Below are 20,420 nucleotides of genomic sequence, written 5' to 3' on the forward strand. Positions count from 1 at the left end.
GGCTGATGCAACGCTGTGACCATATAAAGCAGCAGTCCCACCCCTCCTCCAGCAGAACATTCTACGACAAGCGCACACAGCATCATCTCTGGGAATTTCTTTTAAATTAACACCGGTTATTTACGTTTTTACGCGTTGCTCGTGTTTTCTTTCTCCTCAGAGTATTGTTGTCGTGTCTTTACTTGAAGTGGTTCAACGGTTGTTTTTAACCTGATACTGTCTGGTAGGATATCTATTATTTGTATTGGTATTTGTTAATATCCAGAGTTTATCCCGAAGGATTCGTTGTTCCATAGTAGGCTTTTGGAGACATATTGGACATCAGCGGTTGTGTTTTTACTGTAAAAGGATTTTACGGGCATCCTCCCTTATCATCGAAGGTAAGACTACCGGTATCTATTCACTGTGTCTGTCACAGCCTACAGGATTTAACGCTAGGCGGCGCGTTGTGTGCAGATATAGATCTTACATAACTCCTTAGTTCACACGTTTGGTGTAGTATTTGTCTTTATTTTGTAGCCTACTATTACTAATTTATTTGTTGGTCTATTTTTCCCTCCTCTGACTATTCTACATCTTATGATGAGGTGTGTTGCCTTCGGCCCGCCCAGGCAGCTGTCTGGAGTGACACATTAAACCCATCTTGCCTGTATCGGATCTGTTGAACTCTCTTTACAAAGACAAATGTGTCCTTCAATTAGGCCAGAGCGTTATTTTACAGCATGTCAGCTGCTCACATCAATAAATAATGAGCTGGTGTTTGACAGTGATGCTGCAGTGCTGTCAGGCAGGACAGACTTTCGCTCCCAAAGATTTAATAGACTCACTGAGAGCCTCACACATCTGGAACACCTGCATTTCATTTAAAGACGCTGTAGTCACAGTGTGTGTTTAAAATAACTGTAATCTGAGCCAACTATGAATTCGCCGTCCGCAACGGGTGAACCCTCTGCGCAAAATGCACAGCCATGCCCATAATAGAAGGAACACCACGTGCCATTGTTTCCTTTGGAACCAGCCATGGAAATAATGTGATTAAATGGATCCCTTCAGGTTCCGAGAGGCTCTAAGCTACATGTGGAGTGAGATCAAATACATTAATTATTATCATTACCCTATTATTACAGTATCTTCAGCTTTGCCTTATTGACAGTCTGTTCCTGTCCATTCAGGTCTGCCCAGCCGGTAAAGTATGTTCTGTGTAAAAAGACGCTCAAACGTGGATATTTCATAGTTGGTTTTGATTGACTTTTCAAACGGTTTCAGGGGAATTTGGCGCAAAGTCACTGCGGATTTTTGTCACTCTGTGCTGAGGTGTCTGTCGGATGCCGGTCTGGTATTTTTCCACTGCCGCTCTGCTGCCGATGAGTCAACCCCCCCCCCCCCCCCCTCCTTCCAAAACCAGTCACGTGACTATCAGATTCATGAGGAGCCGCGGCGGCGCGCATGCTGGCAGCGCGCTCACTATAATATTGATTATTCTATGGGCATCATCCGTGACCGCGCAACAGCCGTGAACGCGCACTGCCTAGAAATAAGGATGGGGCGGGATGACGCAGGGGCAGAAATGCGAAAAATTGTGTAACGCTTTAGACTAGGGAACACTAGTAACTTTTAACTAAGCCTATGGTTAATTCCCTCAACAGTTTCACAATTTCTCGCAATAGTATGTGACAGTGATAGCACCTCAATCTCCATACTGAGCAAAGCAGACTAAAAGCCCTTAGCCCAATTCATGTGCAATAACCTCACTGACTGATATAAGCACTAAACTAGGAGGCACTTGAGGGAAAACGCATAGTTAGGCTACTAGAATGCAATAGTGCAGAATATGGTGCCAATAGTGGTTTAATTTAATTTAACTTAATTTATAGTTTATATGTTAGCCTACCTAAAGTGTTCGAAAACATCATGAGGAATTCATACCATATAAGAGTTACCTCTATTTACATTTACATTTATTTATTTATTTTGATCTGCAGCATGAAACAACCCACTGCCAAGACGGAGATGAGCCGTTTCAACATCTCCCCCGATGAAGACAGCAGCCTCAGCTCCAACAGCAACGAGTACAGCTACCAGGACTGTCCCAAGAAGGTCCCCCTCAGCAGGTACACAGTGTACCCACCCACCCACCCACACACACACACACATGCATGCACGCATGCACGCACACACACACACACACGCATGCACGCACGCACGCACGCACACACACACACACACGCACACACACCCACACACACACACACACACACACACACACAAACACACGTGTGGTTTATTTAAACATTATTTGTTTGAAATATTTGTGTGTTTTTTTTACTGTAATGTTGTTTTTTTAGGGGCGGGGGTAATGTATGCATATATGTGAAAGCATATACTTTTATGTTCTTAAGGTGGACCCCAGGAAGAGTAGATGTTACCTCGGTAACAACTAATGGGGATCCAAATAAATAAACAAACACACACCAGTGTTTCCCCTAGAACATTTTTCAGGCCTGGAGGGAGTTCGAAATGTACCCCGACCGCAACGGTGGGGGCCCTCGCTGGCTTTTAGCTAACCTGTTCGCATCTATGTTCGCAATGGCATCCCAAGTATCATCATACTATATTATGGGATGCGATGCGGACAGTTGTATTATGGGATGTGCATTCTCCCCAGGCAACAACACATGTTGACACGTTTTGGAACAGCGCCGCACGCTGGTACCATGCTGCTAAAAGCAAAATGCTTATTGTTTTGAATGATTTGGCATCTTCTATTACTGTCAACACCAGTATTGGTGTATTGTAATAATATGCCATAAAGGTTTATTGAAATTTTGTGGAGAGCAGGAAAAAAAAGTTTTCAGTGTGGATATTTTTAAACCAATCTCAGAATTTATCTTAATTCTATTCTGTTAGGGATGCACGATATTGGATTTTTTCCCCGCCGATATCTGATATGCCGATAGTTTGCATCTCTTTTGGCCAATTGCAGATACCGATATGCATGTATTTTTCTCCACCTAATTTCAGAGAACATCAAAAGTCTCTCCTGTAGTGGAATTAACACATTATTATGCCTGCTCTTATCGTGATGGCCCACTGTCAGATGCAGACATGTAAATACAATGCTTTTCAAAATGTACACATTCACTGGGCAAAATAAGAAAACTACCTCAACTTAAGGTTATGTAAAACATGCCATATTTTTATTTATTTATGTAACATTTTCTTTCAAACTAAATTAAGATCCATCCTAGCCTTGGACGATATCTCGGCATATTGGCAGAAATTATGCTGGTATTTCATTTGAGAGCTTTTATCGGGCGAGAGCGATGATGTGCCGATGTCATTGTGCATCACTACTCTCTGAATCTCATTGTGTTTCTGTGTGTTTTTTTGAAGCCAATACCCTGACATGGATGCAGAGAGCCAGAACTTCCTCTCTGAAAACCAGCTGAGCAAGAAGAAGTATGAGACGGAATATGTAAGCGCACATCACAGCCTCCTGGCACTGTTGTTTTCTTTAAATACACTGCAAAAAGTGAAATCTTATCAAGTGAAAATATCTTGAATTTGGTAACAATAAGTCCAATATCGAGTAGAAATGATCTTGCAATAGCTACATTTTCCTTTTCCATTGGCAGATCATTTTGCTTGTTTTAATCTTTTTTCTTGATTTTGGTCAATTTAACCTTGTTTTAAGAATTTTTCACTTGATGAGATTTCATTTTGTGCAGTGGCTGTGTTGCTAACCGAGCGTATCGTGTCTCCTCCCACAGCAGCACCAGGGCAACGCCTCCTTCGGCATGTCCGTCTTCAACCTCGGCAACGCCATCATGGGCAGCGGCATTCTGGGCCTGTCCTACGCCATGGCCAACACGGGCATCGCTCTGTTTGTGTAAGAATCTCATTATATTGTTCATCAAGTATTACCTCACTTTTGTCTTTTTCTATGTGTCTATGTGAGGCTATGGTTCAGTGATGATGTCATCAGTGACATCACTGATGATGTCATCAGTGACATCACTGATGCTGACATGTCACTGATGCTGAGGGGGAGCCTATAGGAATCGAGCGTGCGATGATGCCTTGTAACTTAAAAGGCATGTTACTCCAGGAAAAGTGATCTTGCATTCAAAATCTTAAAAAAAGTAAAATTATCAAAGCATGAAATGTGATTATGCATCCAAAGTAAAAGGATTCACTCTCAAGGACGGCCTCTCTTTTGAGTGTAAAATCTTTTAGAGTGTAAAACGTTCTCTGCATTAGACCTGTAAAGGTTTGTTAAAGGGTGGGTGTCTTCAATTCTTATCACATTTTATGAACTTTTCCTACATTTTTAGATGCAAAACCTTATTGTGCAAAGTCACAAGTCACTAAAAGCACAAGTCTCATCAAATGGAGATGCTCGCGTATAAGTTAGAAATACCTTAAAAGTGTAGTACTCGAGTAAATCTACTTTGTTACTTTCACTTTACGCGTGTGTGTGTTCCAGCAGATTACAGCGGGGTCAAAAGTTGAAAATACTTGAAGTACTCGCTATCATGTTTGCTGTAGATAAAAAATGTCCGAAAGAAAGAGCGTCCACTCCGGGTGCAAAAATATATATAACAGTGCCCCCTGTAGGCCGTCCGGTGCATCTTTAAATCACCTCTTAGCACTGATCCCCAATCAGCTTACTGTCTCCAAAATCCATGCTGAAGCAAAACCATCTGGAGAGAGAGGTTATCCCAGGTAATCCTGCTGCGTTATGTCAAGTGTCCCAATGTGTACGCTCACGTGAGAGCGTGGAGCTGAGCGTGGGCCCCTGTCAGCTCACACTGTCTATAAGTGAGATAAGAGGACACTGACTCAACCTATATCAAGTTCATAGAGCTTCTCTTCTGTCTGTTCTAAACAGCCAGTGTTTCATAGCTCTTTCCTGCTTTAGTTTGGAATCATCTAGCCTGGTTACGGCCGGTTACGTTATCAACTATGGCGCGGGTCCCTGATTGGCCCAGTTACATTCAAATTTCTGGAAATCACACTGGGGGTGGGAGGAAGTCCCAGACTGATGCCTGGAGTCAAACAGGATGTGAGGTCACGCTGATAATCTCGTCAGTTTGTTCAGGTATTAAAGATCTACTATACAGTGAACAAACCGACTTCCCCTAAAAGGTTGTTGCCCAAAGCAGATATTTATCCAGCAACCCCATTTCAAAGGTTAAAGCTTGGGAGTGTGTACTGTATGCGTTGGAGGCGCTGGCCTGCAGGCTTCCTTTTTCCAAAAACTTGTTCCTGAAGTTTTTCGGACACAAACCAAACCAGTTTTCGGTTCTCACGCTGCCCTAAAAACCACCTGTTCTCCAAATACCTGCCGCCATCTTGGTGTTGTCCAGTACAGACTAGACCTCCCCTCCACTTCCACAAAGCACAAAGAGCCGGGGAAGAGACACAGCTTCATTCAATGCTATTTCCACTAGGGTAAATAATAATAATAATTATTAGTTATTATTAACAGTGTTTGACCCTCTGCCAACAAGTAACGTCAAACAACCAGCTGCTATATTGTGGAAGGTCAGTCACGTTCTAGACCTTGCACCCATAATCATTTGACAGCGGGGCATTCAAAAATAAGGTGGATAGCAAAAATCAAATAAGTAGAAAGAATAAAAACACTTGATAACCCAAAGCTGGAGTTAAATAGAAGTGCAATGACAAATAAAACAGGTTCTAACAGGTGTTCATGTAGCTCGTCTCCGAACGCAACAGAAACCAGGGTTTTACAGTGTGGACGTGGGCTCTCCCCTCGCATTACTCACATTTTCAGTGGTTTTTTGGATGTCATCGTGTCGCTAAACCTCGCCGTCGTCTCTCCGCAGGATTCTCCTCGTGGCCGTCGCCATCTTCTCCTTATACTCTGTCCACCTGCTGCTGAAGACGGCCAATGAAGGACGTGAGTCAAATGATGAACTATTACTATGAAAGCAGAGCGGGTCCATCCGCCGCTGCTTAGCTGGAGACGTTCAGATTCCAGGTCTCTTCCCAGGTGTGTCTGTGTGAAGGTGTCATTCTAAGCTGTGATCTCTCTGCTTCTAAAGGGTCGCTGGTTTACGAGCAGCTCGGGTACAAAGCCTTCGGGATGCCGGGGAAACTGGCCGCCTCCATCTCCATCACCATGCAGAACATCGGAGGTGAGGAAACCCCACAATCACTTAGTTTCAGATCGAGCGGGAGACACAAGAGGAAACGGCAAGAAAATGCCTTTCTAAATTTGTGGTGTTTATTCCTCGAGCTGAAGAACGTCCCTCTGTGTCTAAACTGGAGAACATAGTTTCCAGTAAAACCATGAGTTGTGTTGAAACTTTTTTCCGCCTCGGAATAACTCACCAAATATTAGACTGTCACCTCACTATTTCTGTCCTGCAGCTCTTCTCACCCAGAAGAGAAAGTCAAATAGACAGACAGAGGTTTCAATATAGCCGACTGACTTGTTTTGTCTTTTGCAGCCATGTCAAGCTACCTCTACATCGTCAAGTACGAGCTGCCCATCGTCATCCAGGCCTTTCTCCCGGGAAGCCAGGAGTAAGTGACCACCATCTTTGTTTGGCTTCTGGTCTGAGCTGAGGAAAAAAAACAGTTGTTGTTTGTTATTCACGTTATATCATGTTCACATATCTCCAGCTATAGAGTGATATTATTATTACCAGGGTGCATCAGCACCAGTGTTGGGCGTCAGAGTACTCGGATTACTTTTTTGTGGTAACTCGTAGGGTTATTCTTGCAATGATGACAGCACACTTGGCAGCACAAGTCATGTTGCTACGACATGTTTTTGAACCAAGTCCTTACTTTGAACGAGTCATTTTGTAACATAACTATAGTTACCATTGAAAGTAAAGCAATGACTTACAGTACACTGCTGGACACTGACCAGAGTAATCTGAGTGATGCATCAAAAACATACAGATTTCCATGAAACCTGGTCGACAGATCGGCTTCAGGCCAAGGAATTGATTTTGGTGTTGATCCATTAGACGGTTCTGTTGTTTTAGCCTTGATGGCAGAACTAACCCGAGATAGAGACTCGACTTCAGAGGATGTTTGTCAGGTCCAGAAATCAATCTAACTTCAAACTGAAGAGATATAGGACTGATTGGGTCAGGGTGTAACAGTCAAAATGACTTTACCCAACAAATCCAGTTTAGAAACGGAGGTGTGGAAAAAAGACAGAGAGAGAGAGTCTGGCAGAGTTAGTCGAGGTGAAGTGCCACATCGGGCAAAATAACCACCGCTTGATTTTCGAGTGCCGAGTGTCGGAGAAGGTGAAGCGACGTCTTTGTCCCTCTGGTGGAGGAGACGAGGGATGCTGGGGGATGAGGGGGGGGGGGGGGGAGGGGTGTTCAAAGAGTCCTTTGAGGAGGAGTGGTGCTGCGTCGGGACAGACCGCACCATGACCTCACTGTTACAAACATAGTGATGTGGCTTTGGCCCTCGAAGCCGCTGTGTGGTATTACTTGAACAGTTTGGGATAGATGGATTCATACAGGCTGAGGTTATTATTCTAAAATAAAACTAAAAGGCATTGTGGTCAACTGAAATGTACACAAAAACGATCTTGTCTACAGCTAATAAGCCAAAAATAAAAAAATATGCATTTTGTGCAGAGATTTATAAACCAAAACTAAACTAAAACTATCAAAGCCAAAACAAAATCCCAAACTAGACAGAGAGATCGATGGATTGCAAAGATGAAAAATTGCAAAAAAGAAAGAAAAAAGAATTGTGATGAATATAATGTTGAGTGATTATCAGATAAAGGAAAAGCTATTCATACATGTTGATACAGACTTTGCATTTATCATTAGCCTACTACTATTATTATCATTATTATTGTTGTTGTTGTTGTTATTATTAGCATCACTGACATTCTTGCGTCTTACTGTGTTTCAGTGAATGGTACTCTAATGGAGATTATCTGGTGCTGATCGTGTCTGTTGTCATTATCCTGCCGCTCTCACTCCTCAGGAACCTAGGTAAGCTGTGTGTGTGTGTGTGTGTGTGCGTGTGTGTGTGTGTGTGTGTGCGTGTGTTGTGAAATCCGATGCTTGTGTAAATACTTGCACAGTGGGGGTGGGGCAGAGGGGTAGGGCCGTGACGCACTTGCATGTGTGTAAGAGTTGTAAATCTTGAAACACTCGCACCTCGCTGGCCGTGAAGTCACAAAACCTCTTGGGGAAAAAAGAAAGTACATTCCAGAGCTTCAAAATAAAAGCGCCCTCGTAAACGCAGGCCGCTCACGTTTGAACATTTTGGGTCGTAACGTTTGTTGTTGTTTTTTTTGTCGCAGGTTACCTGGGTTACACCAGTGGCTTCTCCCTGCTCTGCATGGTCTTTTTCCTGATTGTGGTGAGTAAACCCTTCCTCATTGCACACACGCACGCACGCGCACACACACACACACACACACACACACAAGCACACACACGCACACACACACACACACACGCACGCACACACACACACACACACTCCTCGTGTTGTGTGTTTCCGTCTCGGTGTTTCCATGGCGAACAGCAGGCCCAAGTCAGGAAACAAATCTCAGTTTTTCCCATGAAAGCTCCAGCTTCCCATTGTAACGCGTTAGGTGTATAAGGTGTCCAATACAGATGACGTCAGTTTTGGGATTTCACCAATGTTGGGGAGTAACTATTCCACTACTTTTTGCAGTAACTAGTAACTAATTACTTGTTCAAATGTAATAACTCAATTACAATTACTGAAATGTAAATGTACTAGTTACTTTAGGATGTGAACATAGTGGACAACTTCAGAGGATTATCCCGTTTACACAGCAACACTAAAATAATGTGTGTAATAATACAAAAAGTTACTTTCCCTAGTAACTAATTACTCTTATTAGTTAGTAATTCAATTACTTTTTAAGGGCAGTAACTTAGTAACTGTAACTAATTTCCAGTAACTTGCCCAACACTGGATTTCACACCCGTACCACTGTATTCAGCTATACTTGTCAACCATCCAATGCCTGGTCTCTACGGCAATCATCTCTCAACAGACACGTAGAGCCATATAGTTTAACATAAGTTGTACTTCAGGGATGCAAACTCATGGAGAGTGAAAAAGGTGACAGATACCAGCGCAGACATAAAACCACTCAGAAATCCTTCACTTAAGTGTCTTATTTTGGTATGAAAAAGGTGCCTGTCACCTAAAGGTGACTAGTTTGCATTCCTGGTTAGTGAAGAGACAGGCTACGCATCATTAGACAGACTAGACTAGACAGACAGACACTGAATCAACTGGCTGCTGTTACAGTCTCAGAATAAACAAGAAGCACCACCCAGTGACGTGTTCTGTTACTGCAACCAAACAATGTTACAAAAGCATAGGCGTTATTTGCGACTGTTACTGTGTACACAGTTTCACACGTTACACAGCATGTTTACTGGAGAGTACAGTAGGTCTATTTGGGGTCAAATTAATCCAACAAGTAAAGTGAATGTGGAATTTGTCATCCCACTTGACGGAGAATAACAGATGGACTCATTAAGCTCAAACTAGATTTGTAAACACTTCAAGTCCCAGAAATGGATGAAACAAAAGCTCACATGGAATAAAATATGCATTTTAATATGACTCACAAAATACATTCATCTCTCAAAACATGTCTTTCCCACCCACATTTCCTCTGTCTCTACTGTATTTTGTTGAATTATTAGATTCTAACAAAAAGGAAATCCAAAAGAGGCAAAAATGTATTCATTCAGGCTGCAAAATGGGAAGCCTGAAATAGCCATCTCTCACCTGCTCGAGAATCTAATAACCAAAAGAAAATCCTAATCTGGGTCCTCCAGGTGATCTACAAGAAGTTCCAGATCCCATGTCCTCTGGACTGGGACTCTCTGAACGAGACCCTCAGCAAAGTGGTGAACGCCACCGCAGCCCACGTCAACAGCAGCACGGCGGTGGACTACAGCGACGTCTGCACGCCCAAATACTTTGTCTTCAACTCTCAGGTAAACAGCTCAACAAAAACTTGGGGGGAAAAAATCCAGTGAATTGAAGAGTTTGTTCTAAAAAATAATTGTTGAACATCGGTAAAATTTAAAGGTTACTGGAAAATGCACTGATTTCATGTCACAGAAACGGTGGCATACATCGAAATAGTAATAGTGAAAGTGAAACTTCATACGAGACTGAGATAATAAATGTACTCCGTCATGAAGCTCAAACTACATTTCTAAGCACTTTCTAATTTGAAAAAGTAACAGTCTTCATTTTGTACCGTCAAGTCATTTGACATTTTTTCCAAAGTGGCTATTTCTCTTTGCAATGACACTTTTCTAAGTTATCAATGTGACCCAAAATCTCTATAATACAGAGGACTATGTGTTCTTTTAGGGGTGGCACTTTTCCCCCAAACTGGATTTAAACTCCTGGGTTGTTTTCACAGTAATAGATTTATCACTGTCTTTTGTAATTGATCAATGTGACAAAAAGATGATTTTGTCTGTAGAACTGTCAACCAAAAGCATCTGGGTCCTTTAACAAAGTGCCCTCCATCATTTCCCAGGCAAGACGCCAATGTTTGTTAGTGGAGTGAGCTTGTGGAGCTGTGACAGTATGAGACTGATCTCAGCGACAGTACGAGCCTTTGTGATGGGTCCCAGCTTGTCTGGGAGTGAACAAACAGACAGACAGACAGACAGACAGACAGACAGACAGACAGACACACGGACAGACAGACAGACAGACACACAGACAGACAGACAGACAGGTTGTGTGAACACTGTGGCTTGTTTTGTTTCAGACCGTCTATGCCGTTCCCATCCTGACCTTCGCATTTGTCTGTCACCCCGCCATCCTGCCCATGTACGAGGAACTGAAAGAGTGAGTCTTTACACACGCACGCACGTGCACACACACACACACACACACACACACACACACACACACACACACACACACATGCACGTACGCACACACACATGCACGCACGTGCACACACACACTCACACACACACACACACACATGCACATGCACGTACGCACACGTGCACACACACACATGTGCACAGGTGCTTTCCTTATCACCATTCTCAAGTGTGTTTTTTAGGAATGGGACTGCACGTTACTACTCTTAGATAGAGAACTTAGTTCACTCATACGAAAGAGCAAAGATTATTCTGCTGTTGTGTCTAAATTAACCCCCTCCCCCCCTCTCCCCCCCACAGCCGTTCCCATAAGAAGATGCAGGGCGTGGCCAACGTCTCCTTCCTGGCCATGTTCATCATGTACCTGCTGGCTGCTCTCTTCGGATATTTGACTTTCAACGGTGAGTTTCTCCCCCGAAAACCTGGGATTTGATGACGTGTCATTTTTTTTGTTGGACTCTCATCGGCATTTCGCTGATGCTCTAATTGAGAGCAACTCACAATGACCGCAATAGTACAATAATAAGCTTCAATTCATTGATTGCCAACCAACGGTTTACCAAAATATATAACAAAAAACATCCCAGATAAAGATAAGACATTTGGAAAAGAAAGACTAAAAGCTGATAGAAGTATATTGCTCACAACGCCCATTCAAGTTTCTTCTGAGTGTAAATCGAGAATTCTTATGAACCGGCGATGAGTTTTGAAGAGATGCATGTAGATTTGCATTAGATGCATTAGCACACGGGGCAGACTGTAGATGTGCACAGACGACTTCACAGCGAGCGAGGCTGCGTAGAGGCAGATAAGGAACAGGGAACCAAAGGGTGCAGGTTACATTGGGACATTCCAGAGCAGACAAAACACAAAGCGTGGAGGAAGTCATTTGGAGGCGGGGTCCAAACTAAACAGAGGATATCAGTGAGCCCAGGAGACGTGGGACAAAATCTCTTGACGCGATGTTATGCAAGAGTGTGAATAGACACTCCCCTGTGCAGCTGGTGCCAGTGCCAGTGTGCCTGTTTGTCATGGCAGGAACATCGGTGTGTGCACAACACTTCCTGGAACGTCTAAACACTTGTGCAAGGCCAGGGCAGCGAGCAGAGACTTCCTCATCCACCGTGACCGGGCAAAAACCCCATGCCAAGTCAAATGTGTAGGGGGTGGGACAGTGTAGAAATTATGTATAGTTTCACTTTGAATCAAGTCGTGCATGGAAATGCATGCATCAAGCGTTTGTTTTAGCGCACTTGGAGGAGCAGATGGGTGGGGTTTGACACCTTAGGACAGATGGTGAGTGGCGGAAAGTTTATGGGAGTATTTGCAGGTGGCTTTTCGTCAACCGCGTGGGAAAGAAGCATGCTGCAACAGTGGGATTCGTGTATGAGGAAACGCTTAAGCAAAAAACAGCCAAAATCCAGTGAAAGTACTCCGAAACACAGTGAGGTGGCACATACAAAATCTGGGGGGAAATGACTGCATACGAAACATTTCACACGCTAGGAAACACTGAAGCGTTTGGACACGTCAGATAATGTTATACAGGCTTCCATTCACAGAAAAGCAGATTAACTTCATGAGGTGAATTTGCACACCACAAAACGCAAGAGCATTTCTCTAAGTGTTGTTTCATTCACACTGATGACAGCCTTTACTTTCTTGCCGAAAAGGGCGTGTGCCCAAATTAAATACGTGAATATTGTAGACTAGAGCATTAGCTCAACATTTTGGTTGTGCTTCTTCGCTCTTTTTTGAGTGGTCTGCTTTTCTGCGATCGCCTGATGCTGTCTGAAATGTGCTGATGCTGTAAACCCGGTAAAAGAGGAGTTTAAGTCGGCACCATGCGATATAATAAAACAATCGGCATTTGTGAAATTTGACTCGGATCCGATCAAATAATTTTGTAATCCTGCTGAATCTGCAGTAGCTGTGTGCTGTTGTTCTGAAGGTCTCTCTCTCTCTCTCTCTCTCTCTACAGTGCATGTGGAGCCTGAGCTGCTGCACACTTACTCCAAAGTGTACAAGTTCGACGTGATCCTGCTGATCGTGCGCCTGGCTGTGCTGACCGCCGTCACCCTCACCGTACCCGTGGTGCTGTTCCCCGTAAGTCACATGACACAAGAGAAGCTCACATCTGATTGGTTGAGTTAAACCTCAGTGGACGACGGGGCCGAAGAACCCAGTGAAATGTTTAAAATTCTTAATATGTAAGCAAAATGAGAAGCAAGGGCCAAGGAGGAAAAAACAAAGAAAGAAAAACATATATCAGCTGGTCCAAACCAAGCGGCAACCTCCGTGGCGGAAAAATTAAGCCAACGTGGAAGCACCAAAACTGCAGTTCCTCGAATGGCCACTTGAGGCTGGCTCCAAAAGGGAGTCAATCCTCATAGACCCCCATGTTAAAATGCCCGACTGTACCACAAGAAAAAAAACGTTTTTTGGTCTCTATAGCGAATTCCCCCATTCATGACAACTGCACGGGGATGATTTTATATATATATATATTTATGCCATGGTCTGGGTGAATACTCGCTTCTGATTGGCCGGCAGGTGTCCATTAAAACCGTATAATGCACACGTAGTCTGACTCAAGTCTAATCACATGTTGTAAATTCATCCGCCCCCAACCTGCACAGCAAACAGTAAACGTTTGTTCAACTCGCTACCTCAGCTCCTATGAGCTGATTGGACTAAGCTTCCCTGCACCACACCGGCTCATATCCAAGGTTCATCCTATTTACTGGAACAGCAAACAACGTTTCCATTGCATAAGAAGCATGCGGGATGCTAATGCTTGTTCCAGGTATTAGTCGGTTTCGCAAGTGTTGCTAGCTAAACAGAGTTATGGCTTGTGAAAAACGTTAGATTTTGATACTACTACTTGTACCAAAAATTCGCAAATGCTTTTTATTTTATATTGTTGTCAAATGACCATGGTATAAGCGGGATAATAAACTCCTAGGTGTGCATTCTACGACTTTAATGCATGTCGCCTCCACGTCGTGCGTTAAAATCGTATAATGCACACCTAGTCGTTGATTATCCCTACATGTATGTAACTCTAATGACCCTACTTCTCACTTGATTACCTCAGTAAACACTTTCCTAATGAGTTTATGGTCTCAATCGATAATTTCAAGTCCATATTTGTATACAGTCTATGGTCCTAACCCTCTCTCTCTCTTTCTCTGTAGATCCGTACCTCGGTCAACCAGCTCCTGTGTGCCTCTAAGGAGTTCAGCTGGATCCGTCACACCATCATCACTGTGGTTCTGCTGGCCTGCACCAACGCTCTGGTCATCTTCGTCCCCACCATCAGAGACATCTTCGGCTTCATCGGTGAGTCGTCTGTGTGTGTAGCGTCGAGTAGTAGAGGATTGAGGAAAAAACGTAATTAAAAAGTGTCACAGACACAGGTCATATTGGTGACTAAAATACAACCTCTCTCCTGGTTCAGGTGCCTCTGCTGCTGCCATGCTCATCTTCATCCTGCCCTCCGCTTTCTACATCAAACTGGTCAAGAAGGAGTCCATGAGATCAGTGCAAAAGATCGGGGTAAGGACTCAGTTACTGTGTGATGCCCACAGTGCTTTCAATGTCATTTTACATTCATACAGGTATACTGTAGGTACCTGTAAGGTATAGGTACAGGTATAGGTACCTGTAAGGGCTTGAGTGAAGTAGATAATGCAGGGAATTTTCATACTCTGCTCTTTGAATTGGCTGCCAGGCAAATCCACGCTATCCTACACGACACAGGATATTAGATAGAACCGGACAGAACCGGTCTATCCTACACGACACAGGATATTAGATAGAACCGGACAGAACCGGTCTATCCTACACAACACAGGATATTAGATAGAACCAAACAGAACCCGTTTTATCAACAAGCTGACATCTAATCATAATAATAAAATCAATCAGTTGGATCAGTGATGAAATGATGTTCAGTCATAAACAGACTAATTAACCGCCCCAAGTCTTTAGTTTAGAAACCATTATTGACCAAAAGCTGTGGACCTCAACATGGCCACCAGAGGAGGTGTTTCACGGGTGCCCAATAGCTAGATCGTGATCGGTAGTTCTCGGGCCATCAATAAGTAGCTCGCCAAAGAAATCCAAAATGTATTCTTTTTCATTTAAATTTTTAATGCATAAACTAAATGTGTATTTTCCTCCCCTCCAGGCCACCCTCTTCCTCATCTGCGGCTTCATCGTGATGATTGGCAGCTTGACCCTCATCACCCTCGACTGGGTCCACAACGCCACCACGGCCAAGCCACAGGACAGCCACGCCAACGGGCACTAGGCTGCCACAACGCCAGTGCGGCCAATCAGGACAGCCACGCCGACGGGCACTAGGCTGCCGGGGGGACGGGGGCATCGGAACTCTACCGCCTCGCAACCAACAAAGACTGTAAACGAAGAAACACACAAAAAACTTACACTTGATGCTCGGCTTTGACCCCTGAGCGACAGACCATGCCATTCCAAGAGAATGTATCTGAACTTTGTACAGTATGCTGTTAGGCCACAAAGATGGTATTCTACTTCTTTTTGCTCTTTTTATCGTTACCTTTGTTGTTGTCGGTTTTTGCTCTTTTTATCGTTACTTTTTTGTTGTCTGTTTTGCTCTTCTTCTTTTTTTACGTTTTTTGTAGTTATGGTACAGCTGAAAAACAAACATTTGAAGGTGCCTCAAACAGGGACAAGTTAGTCGTAGAGTTCGAAAACTGCAGCTTACACTCACTCAGGTACGGTGTGTGTGCGCGCGCGCGCGTGTGTGTGTGTGTGGCTGCAGCAGCAACAAATAATATCCAGTCTTGAGAAAACTCCGTACGCAAACTTGAACCTCCTGGAAGAAGGAAAAAAAAATCAACTTAATAGAGGCAGCAGACTTGAAAAGTAGATTCTCCTCAAGGACAATTAAGTTCCTTCCAACATTTTTCTTTCTGTTTTATTTTATTTTTTTACTTTGCCAAAAAACAACCTGTATTTGTAAAACGTCTTTGTATATTGAAAAAGCACTTACTGTTCAGCACACTCGTGAAAAAGACGGTCAGTTTCACGGGCCGGGCTGACTAGACCGACGACTAGATCGCCTATTCAGTATTCGTAAACAAGGCTCTGTGACCTTGCTTATAGTGTCAGCTTTACTTGTTAAACTTATAGTGTAAGTGGACAAACCTGCCTTCTCGAACCCGACACTGGGAGCTGCAGAACATCTCATGAGAGGACTCTTTAAAAAAACTGTATTTACTCTTTATAACCTACTGAAGATCTCGTTGGATCATCGTCGTGCAGCGACGACACTACTGTTTAGAGGCCAGGAGGGGCAGTATGTTCCATGTCTTTTCTTTATGGGAGAATACTTTGAATTTGACCACATGCAGTGGTTGTAATGTACCTGTTAAACTTGCAAAAAGAAAAACAACACACACACACACAAAAAAAACTCTTTTAACACAGAGGCCGCACACAACCAAACATGTCGACCAAGAAAAGCTTAGGAGAGTCTGTCACAATTTGAGTGTTTTTTGCGCAGTTTTGTGCTTTATAAATGTTCCACCAAGAACTTGAGTGCCTGGCGGGACGAGCCTCGATCCTGCTGGGAGTGGGACGAGCCTCGATCCTGCCGGGACACAGCCTGTCCTGTGACGGTGCACTGTGCTTCCAACACTAACTTAACACATTATCCAAACTGTTCTTGTCCAGCGACTATTTATGGAAGGCCGTGAAATCAATGTAATTTAATCTATTTTACTATATTTATATAATATTGTATGTACATATATGTATATATCTGTTGTATATATGCTTTGTTTTTGTTTTGACCTCTTTTTTTTGCAAGTTGACGCATTTGGAGCTGTAAAAAAACAAAAGCTGGTGAATTTCTGTCTGTTATTGATTTTACCCCGATACTACGGAGCTTGGAGCGTTCGTCTGACACACCTGGACGTGACCGGCATCGACAAAATGTTATTATGCACATGTTGGTTGGAGAGTATGTCAGCCATCTCATGACCTCAGGAGCAAAGAGGGCGTCGCCCAACAGTGTTACACTCTTGTTTCAATGAAACAATATGTATATCCTGTAATTATTGTGCAATTAAAATCAAATATCATCTCTGAGCAAGGTATCTTGTATGTTTGTGTCCTGCAGTTTCCTTGGGCATTTCAGATTTATGACAACTGGAAGACGTTAAAACAAATGATGACTTCTGTGACTGTCTGGGGACCAATAGCAGACATTTTGAATTTCATTATGAACAAATACTGAAACCATCTGTCCTGCATTAGTACTGTATACGGTGGTGGCTATTAAAGAAAACCATCTATGCTGTCTTATTACCACAATTAGATAGATACAATAATGAGTATATTATGAAACAAAACTGTCTCAACCAACTAGGTACCAGATCATTACTTGTGAAAAACCTAAACTTGAACCCTGACCTAATGCACCACAGGTACACCTCCAATTGACTCAAATTATGCCCATTATGGTAACCCTTTATTTTACAGGTACCCTAGTTACATATGAACTATTTGTAATTACACATGAACACCAAATGTAATTACACAGTAATTACCAATAGTTCTAAATTACGTTCATATGTAGTTACATTGTAACAGACCTGTAAAATGGAGTGAGTCTGTTCAACTGTAGTTCATATGTAGTTAGATTAACAGACCTGTAAAATGGAGTGAGTCTGTTCAACTGTAGTTCATAGTTACATTGTAACAGACCTGTAAAGTGGAGTGAGACCGTTCAACTGTAGTTCATATGTAGTTACATGGTACCGGACCTGTAAAGTGGAGTGAGTCTGTTCAACTGTAGTTCATATGTAGTTACATGGTACCAGACCTGGACCTGTAAATAAGCTCCCGGCTGGGACAGAGATTGCTAAAACCCAGTGGTGGATTCGAGCCACTGAACTTCTGATTGCAAAGCAGGCGGCTTTAACCATTCAGTCACGAGGCCTTTCCAAATCTCATGGTGGAGTTTAAGAGGATAACTGTATGTCAGTCAGATGTAGTTGCTGTCACTTCATAGCTTTATTATTATACACAGAGACTTGGGGGGAAAATATTGATACTTTATTTAGTTGTAGGTATGATTTTGTCCAGAATTCCCATACAAAAATTCTAATAAAAGTATTGTAGGTATAGAGGTAACAGTGAAACTATAATCAAAATAGCCTAGTTAGCTTATTGTAAATGAGTCATTTCCCCATCAATTTCCCAATTTCTCAATTTGTTGGGGACCCAGTCGAAGCCCCTCAAAGACCCCTTTGGTCACCAGACCCCCGGATCATCTCTCCCCAAAGTCTATAAATCCCCTAATCCGCATAAGGGGGGAACTCCCCCCTATTTGCTAAATAAATTGTATGCACTGTGCTCTAGAAACATTTAGTTATATAAGATTTTAAATAAAAAAAAGTACATTCTAATAATGTTGTGGTGTAAATAGTCCCATGAGCCATTTACAGCTCATGGGGGGGGGGGGAGGGGGCTGGCACAGTCACACTGCAGAAATGCATTCACATTAATCAACATTGCCTGTCTTTCAAGCTACAACTAACAAAGTATCAACATTTTCCCCCAAGTCTATGCTTATAATAAGAAAGCTAGGAAGTGACAACTACATCTGACTGACATACAGTTATCCTCCCAAACTCCACTAAGAAAGTTGGAAAGCCCTCGTGGCTGAGTGTTTAAAGCAGCCTGCTTTGCAATCTGAAGTTCAGTGGTTCGAATCCACCACTGGCTTTTAGCAATCTCTGTCCCAGGCCAGAGCTTCTTTACATGTCCGGTAGGCAGGAGGTATGGGGTCCACAAGTGGAAATATAATAGGTACAAGTATTCTTTTGTCCCTCTGTCAATTACACTCCTCAATGGACTCCTTGCGGAAGGCAGACAGAGGGGTAGAAGGCTCTGAGGTGGAGTTAAGGTGTCTTATTTATTACGTCGGTGAGTGACGGGATTTACGTGTCACTGTGTGCCACATTGTTAATGTTTGTAGTGCACTGTACTGTGTATGTTTGCTGCTGGTCCGTGTCCAAGACAAATTTCTCCCTTGGGAGACAAAATAAAGTAACCTTGAACCTTGATGTAACTACATATGAACTACAGTTAAATAGACTCACTCCACTTTACAGGTCCGGTACCATGTAACTACATATGAACTACAGTTAAATAGACTCACTCCACTTTACAGGTCCGGTACCATGTAACTACATATGAACTACAGTTGAATAGACTCACTCCACTTTACAGGTCCGTTAAAATGTAACTACATATGAACTACAGTTGAATAGACTCACTCCACTTTACAGGTCTGTTACCATGTAACTACATATGAACTACAGTTGAACAGACTCACTCCACTTTACAGGTCTGTTACAATCTAACTACATATGAACTACAGTTGAACAGACTCACTCCATTTTACAGGTCTGTTACAATGTAACTACATATGAACATCATTTATAACTATTGGTAATTACTGTGTAATTACATTTGGTGTTCATGTGTAATTACAAATAGTTCATATGTAACTAGGGTACCTGTAAAATAAAGGGTTACCCCAATTAGCCTATCAGAAGCTTCTAAAGCCATTACATCATTTTATGGAATTTTACCAGAGTAGTGGTACCGACTTTCCAAACTAGTATAACATAAAATCTGTGGTAAAAAGAAAAGAAAAAGATAACAATGACTTCAACCTAAACTTCAAGTTCCAACTCCAACTGTAAGTGGAAATTGAGGGGGGGAGGGGGGGTGTTACTGAAGCATAAATGTAGCCTAGCAGAAGTTCAGCAAAAACACAGTATATAGCCGATCAAATCATCTGTATTCATACCAGTGTTGTAGTCAAGTATCTTGAGTCCGAGTTGAGTCTTGAGTTCCTAGTGTTCGAGTCCGGGTCACCAAAGAAGAGTTTGAGTCGAGGCCCCATTTATTCGCCTTTTTCACCTCAGCCATTTTGTGTATAAAAGGCAGCAAGTAACACAGGTGCAAGCAAAACATTAACGAAGGACTGGAACACTTAAATGGATAGGAAGATGGAAACCCTCATTATGTTTTGCTTGCACCTGTGTTACTCGCTGCCTTTTAGACACAAAATAGCTGGTGGTGAAAAAGGCCCATTACCTGAGTGTGAGTCCGGAGTCACTGAACATGAGTGTGAATCCTCATGTAGGTGGAACACATGCTGACTGCGCAGGAAAACTCAAGAGCTTTACTGGACAACACTGCCACCTGCTGGGCAGAGTGGGGACAACCACAGCTCATTTTTATCTGTCAAATACAGTTCAACCATCTGAAATCTATATAATACAAATGTATAGTAAACCTCATTGCCAATACTTTCAGACTGATAAGAAATTGGCTGTTTTCAACAAGTCAGAGTTCCCACACCTCCTTAAACATGAAAATTCCCTCAAATTACCCAACGCGTCATAGTTTGAGACACAGATCAAG

At 42.8% G+C, this 20,420-nt stretch overlaps 1 protein-coding gene across 1 annotated transcript; it reads left to right on the plus strand.

Annotated features, from left to right (window-relative positions):
* Nucleotides 1-71: 71 nt before the first annotated feature.
* Nucleotides 72-17,066, plus strand: slc38a2 (solute carrier family 38 member 2). Its single transcript, XM_083651603.1, has 16 exons — nucleotides 72-380; nucleotides 1,983-2,111; nucleotides 3,394-3,475; nucleotides 3,771-3,889; nucleotides 5,853-5,926; nucleotides 6,072-6,164; nucleotides 6,480-6,555; nucleotides 7,924-8,006; nucleotides 8,321-8,379; nucleotides 9,849-10,010; nucleotides 10,805-10,884; nucleotides 11,229-11,329; nucleotides 12,910-13,034; nucleotides 14,126-14,270; nucleotides 14,389-14,486; nucleotides 15,121-17,066. The coding sequence occupies exons 2-16, from the start codon at nucleotides 1,984-1,986 to the stop codon at nucleotides 15,241-15,243; spliced, it is 1,548 nt and encodes a 515-aa protein (XP_083507729.1). The 5' UTR covers nucleotides 72-380; nucleotide 1,983; the 3' UTR covers nucleotides 15,244-17,066.
* The last annotated feature ends 3,354 nt before the right edge of the window (nucleotides 17,067-20,420 follow it).

This window comes from Poromitra crassiceps (assembly GCF_964638095.1).
Source record: "Poromitra crassiceps genome assembly, chromosome: 2".
Lineage (NCBI taxonomy): Eukaryota > Metazoa > Chordata > Actinopteri > Beryciformes > Melamphaidae > Poromitra > Poromitra crassiceps.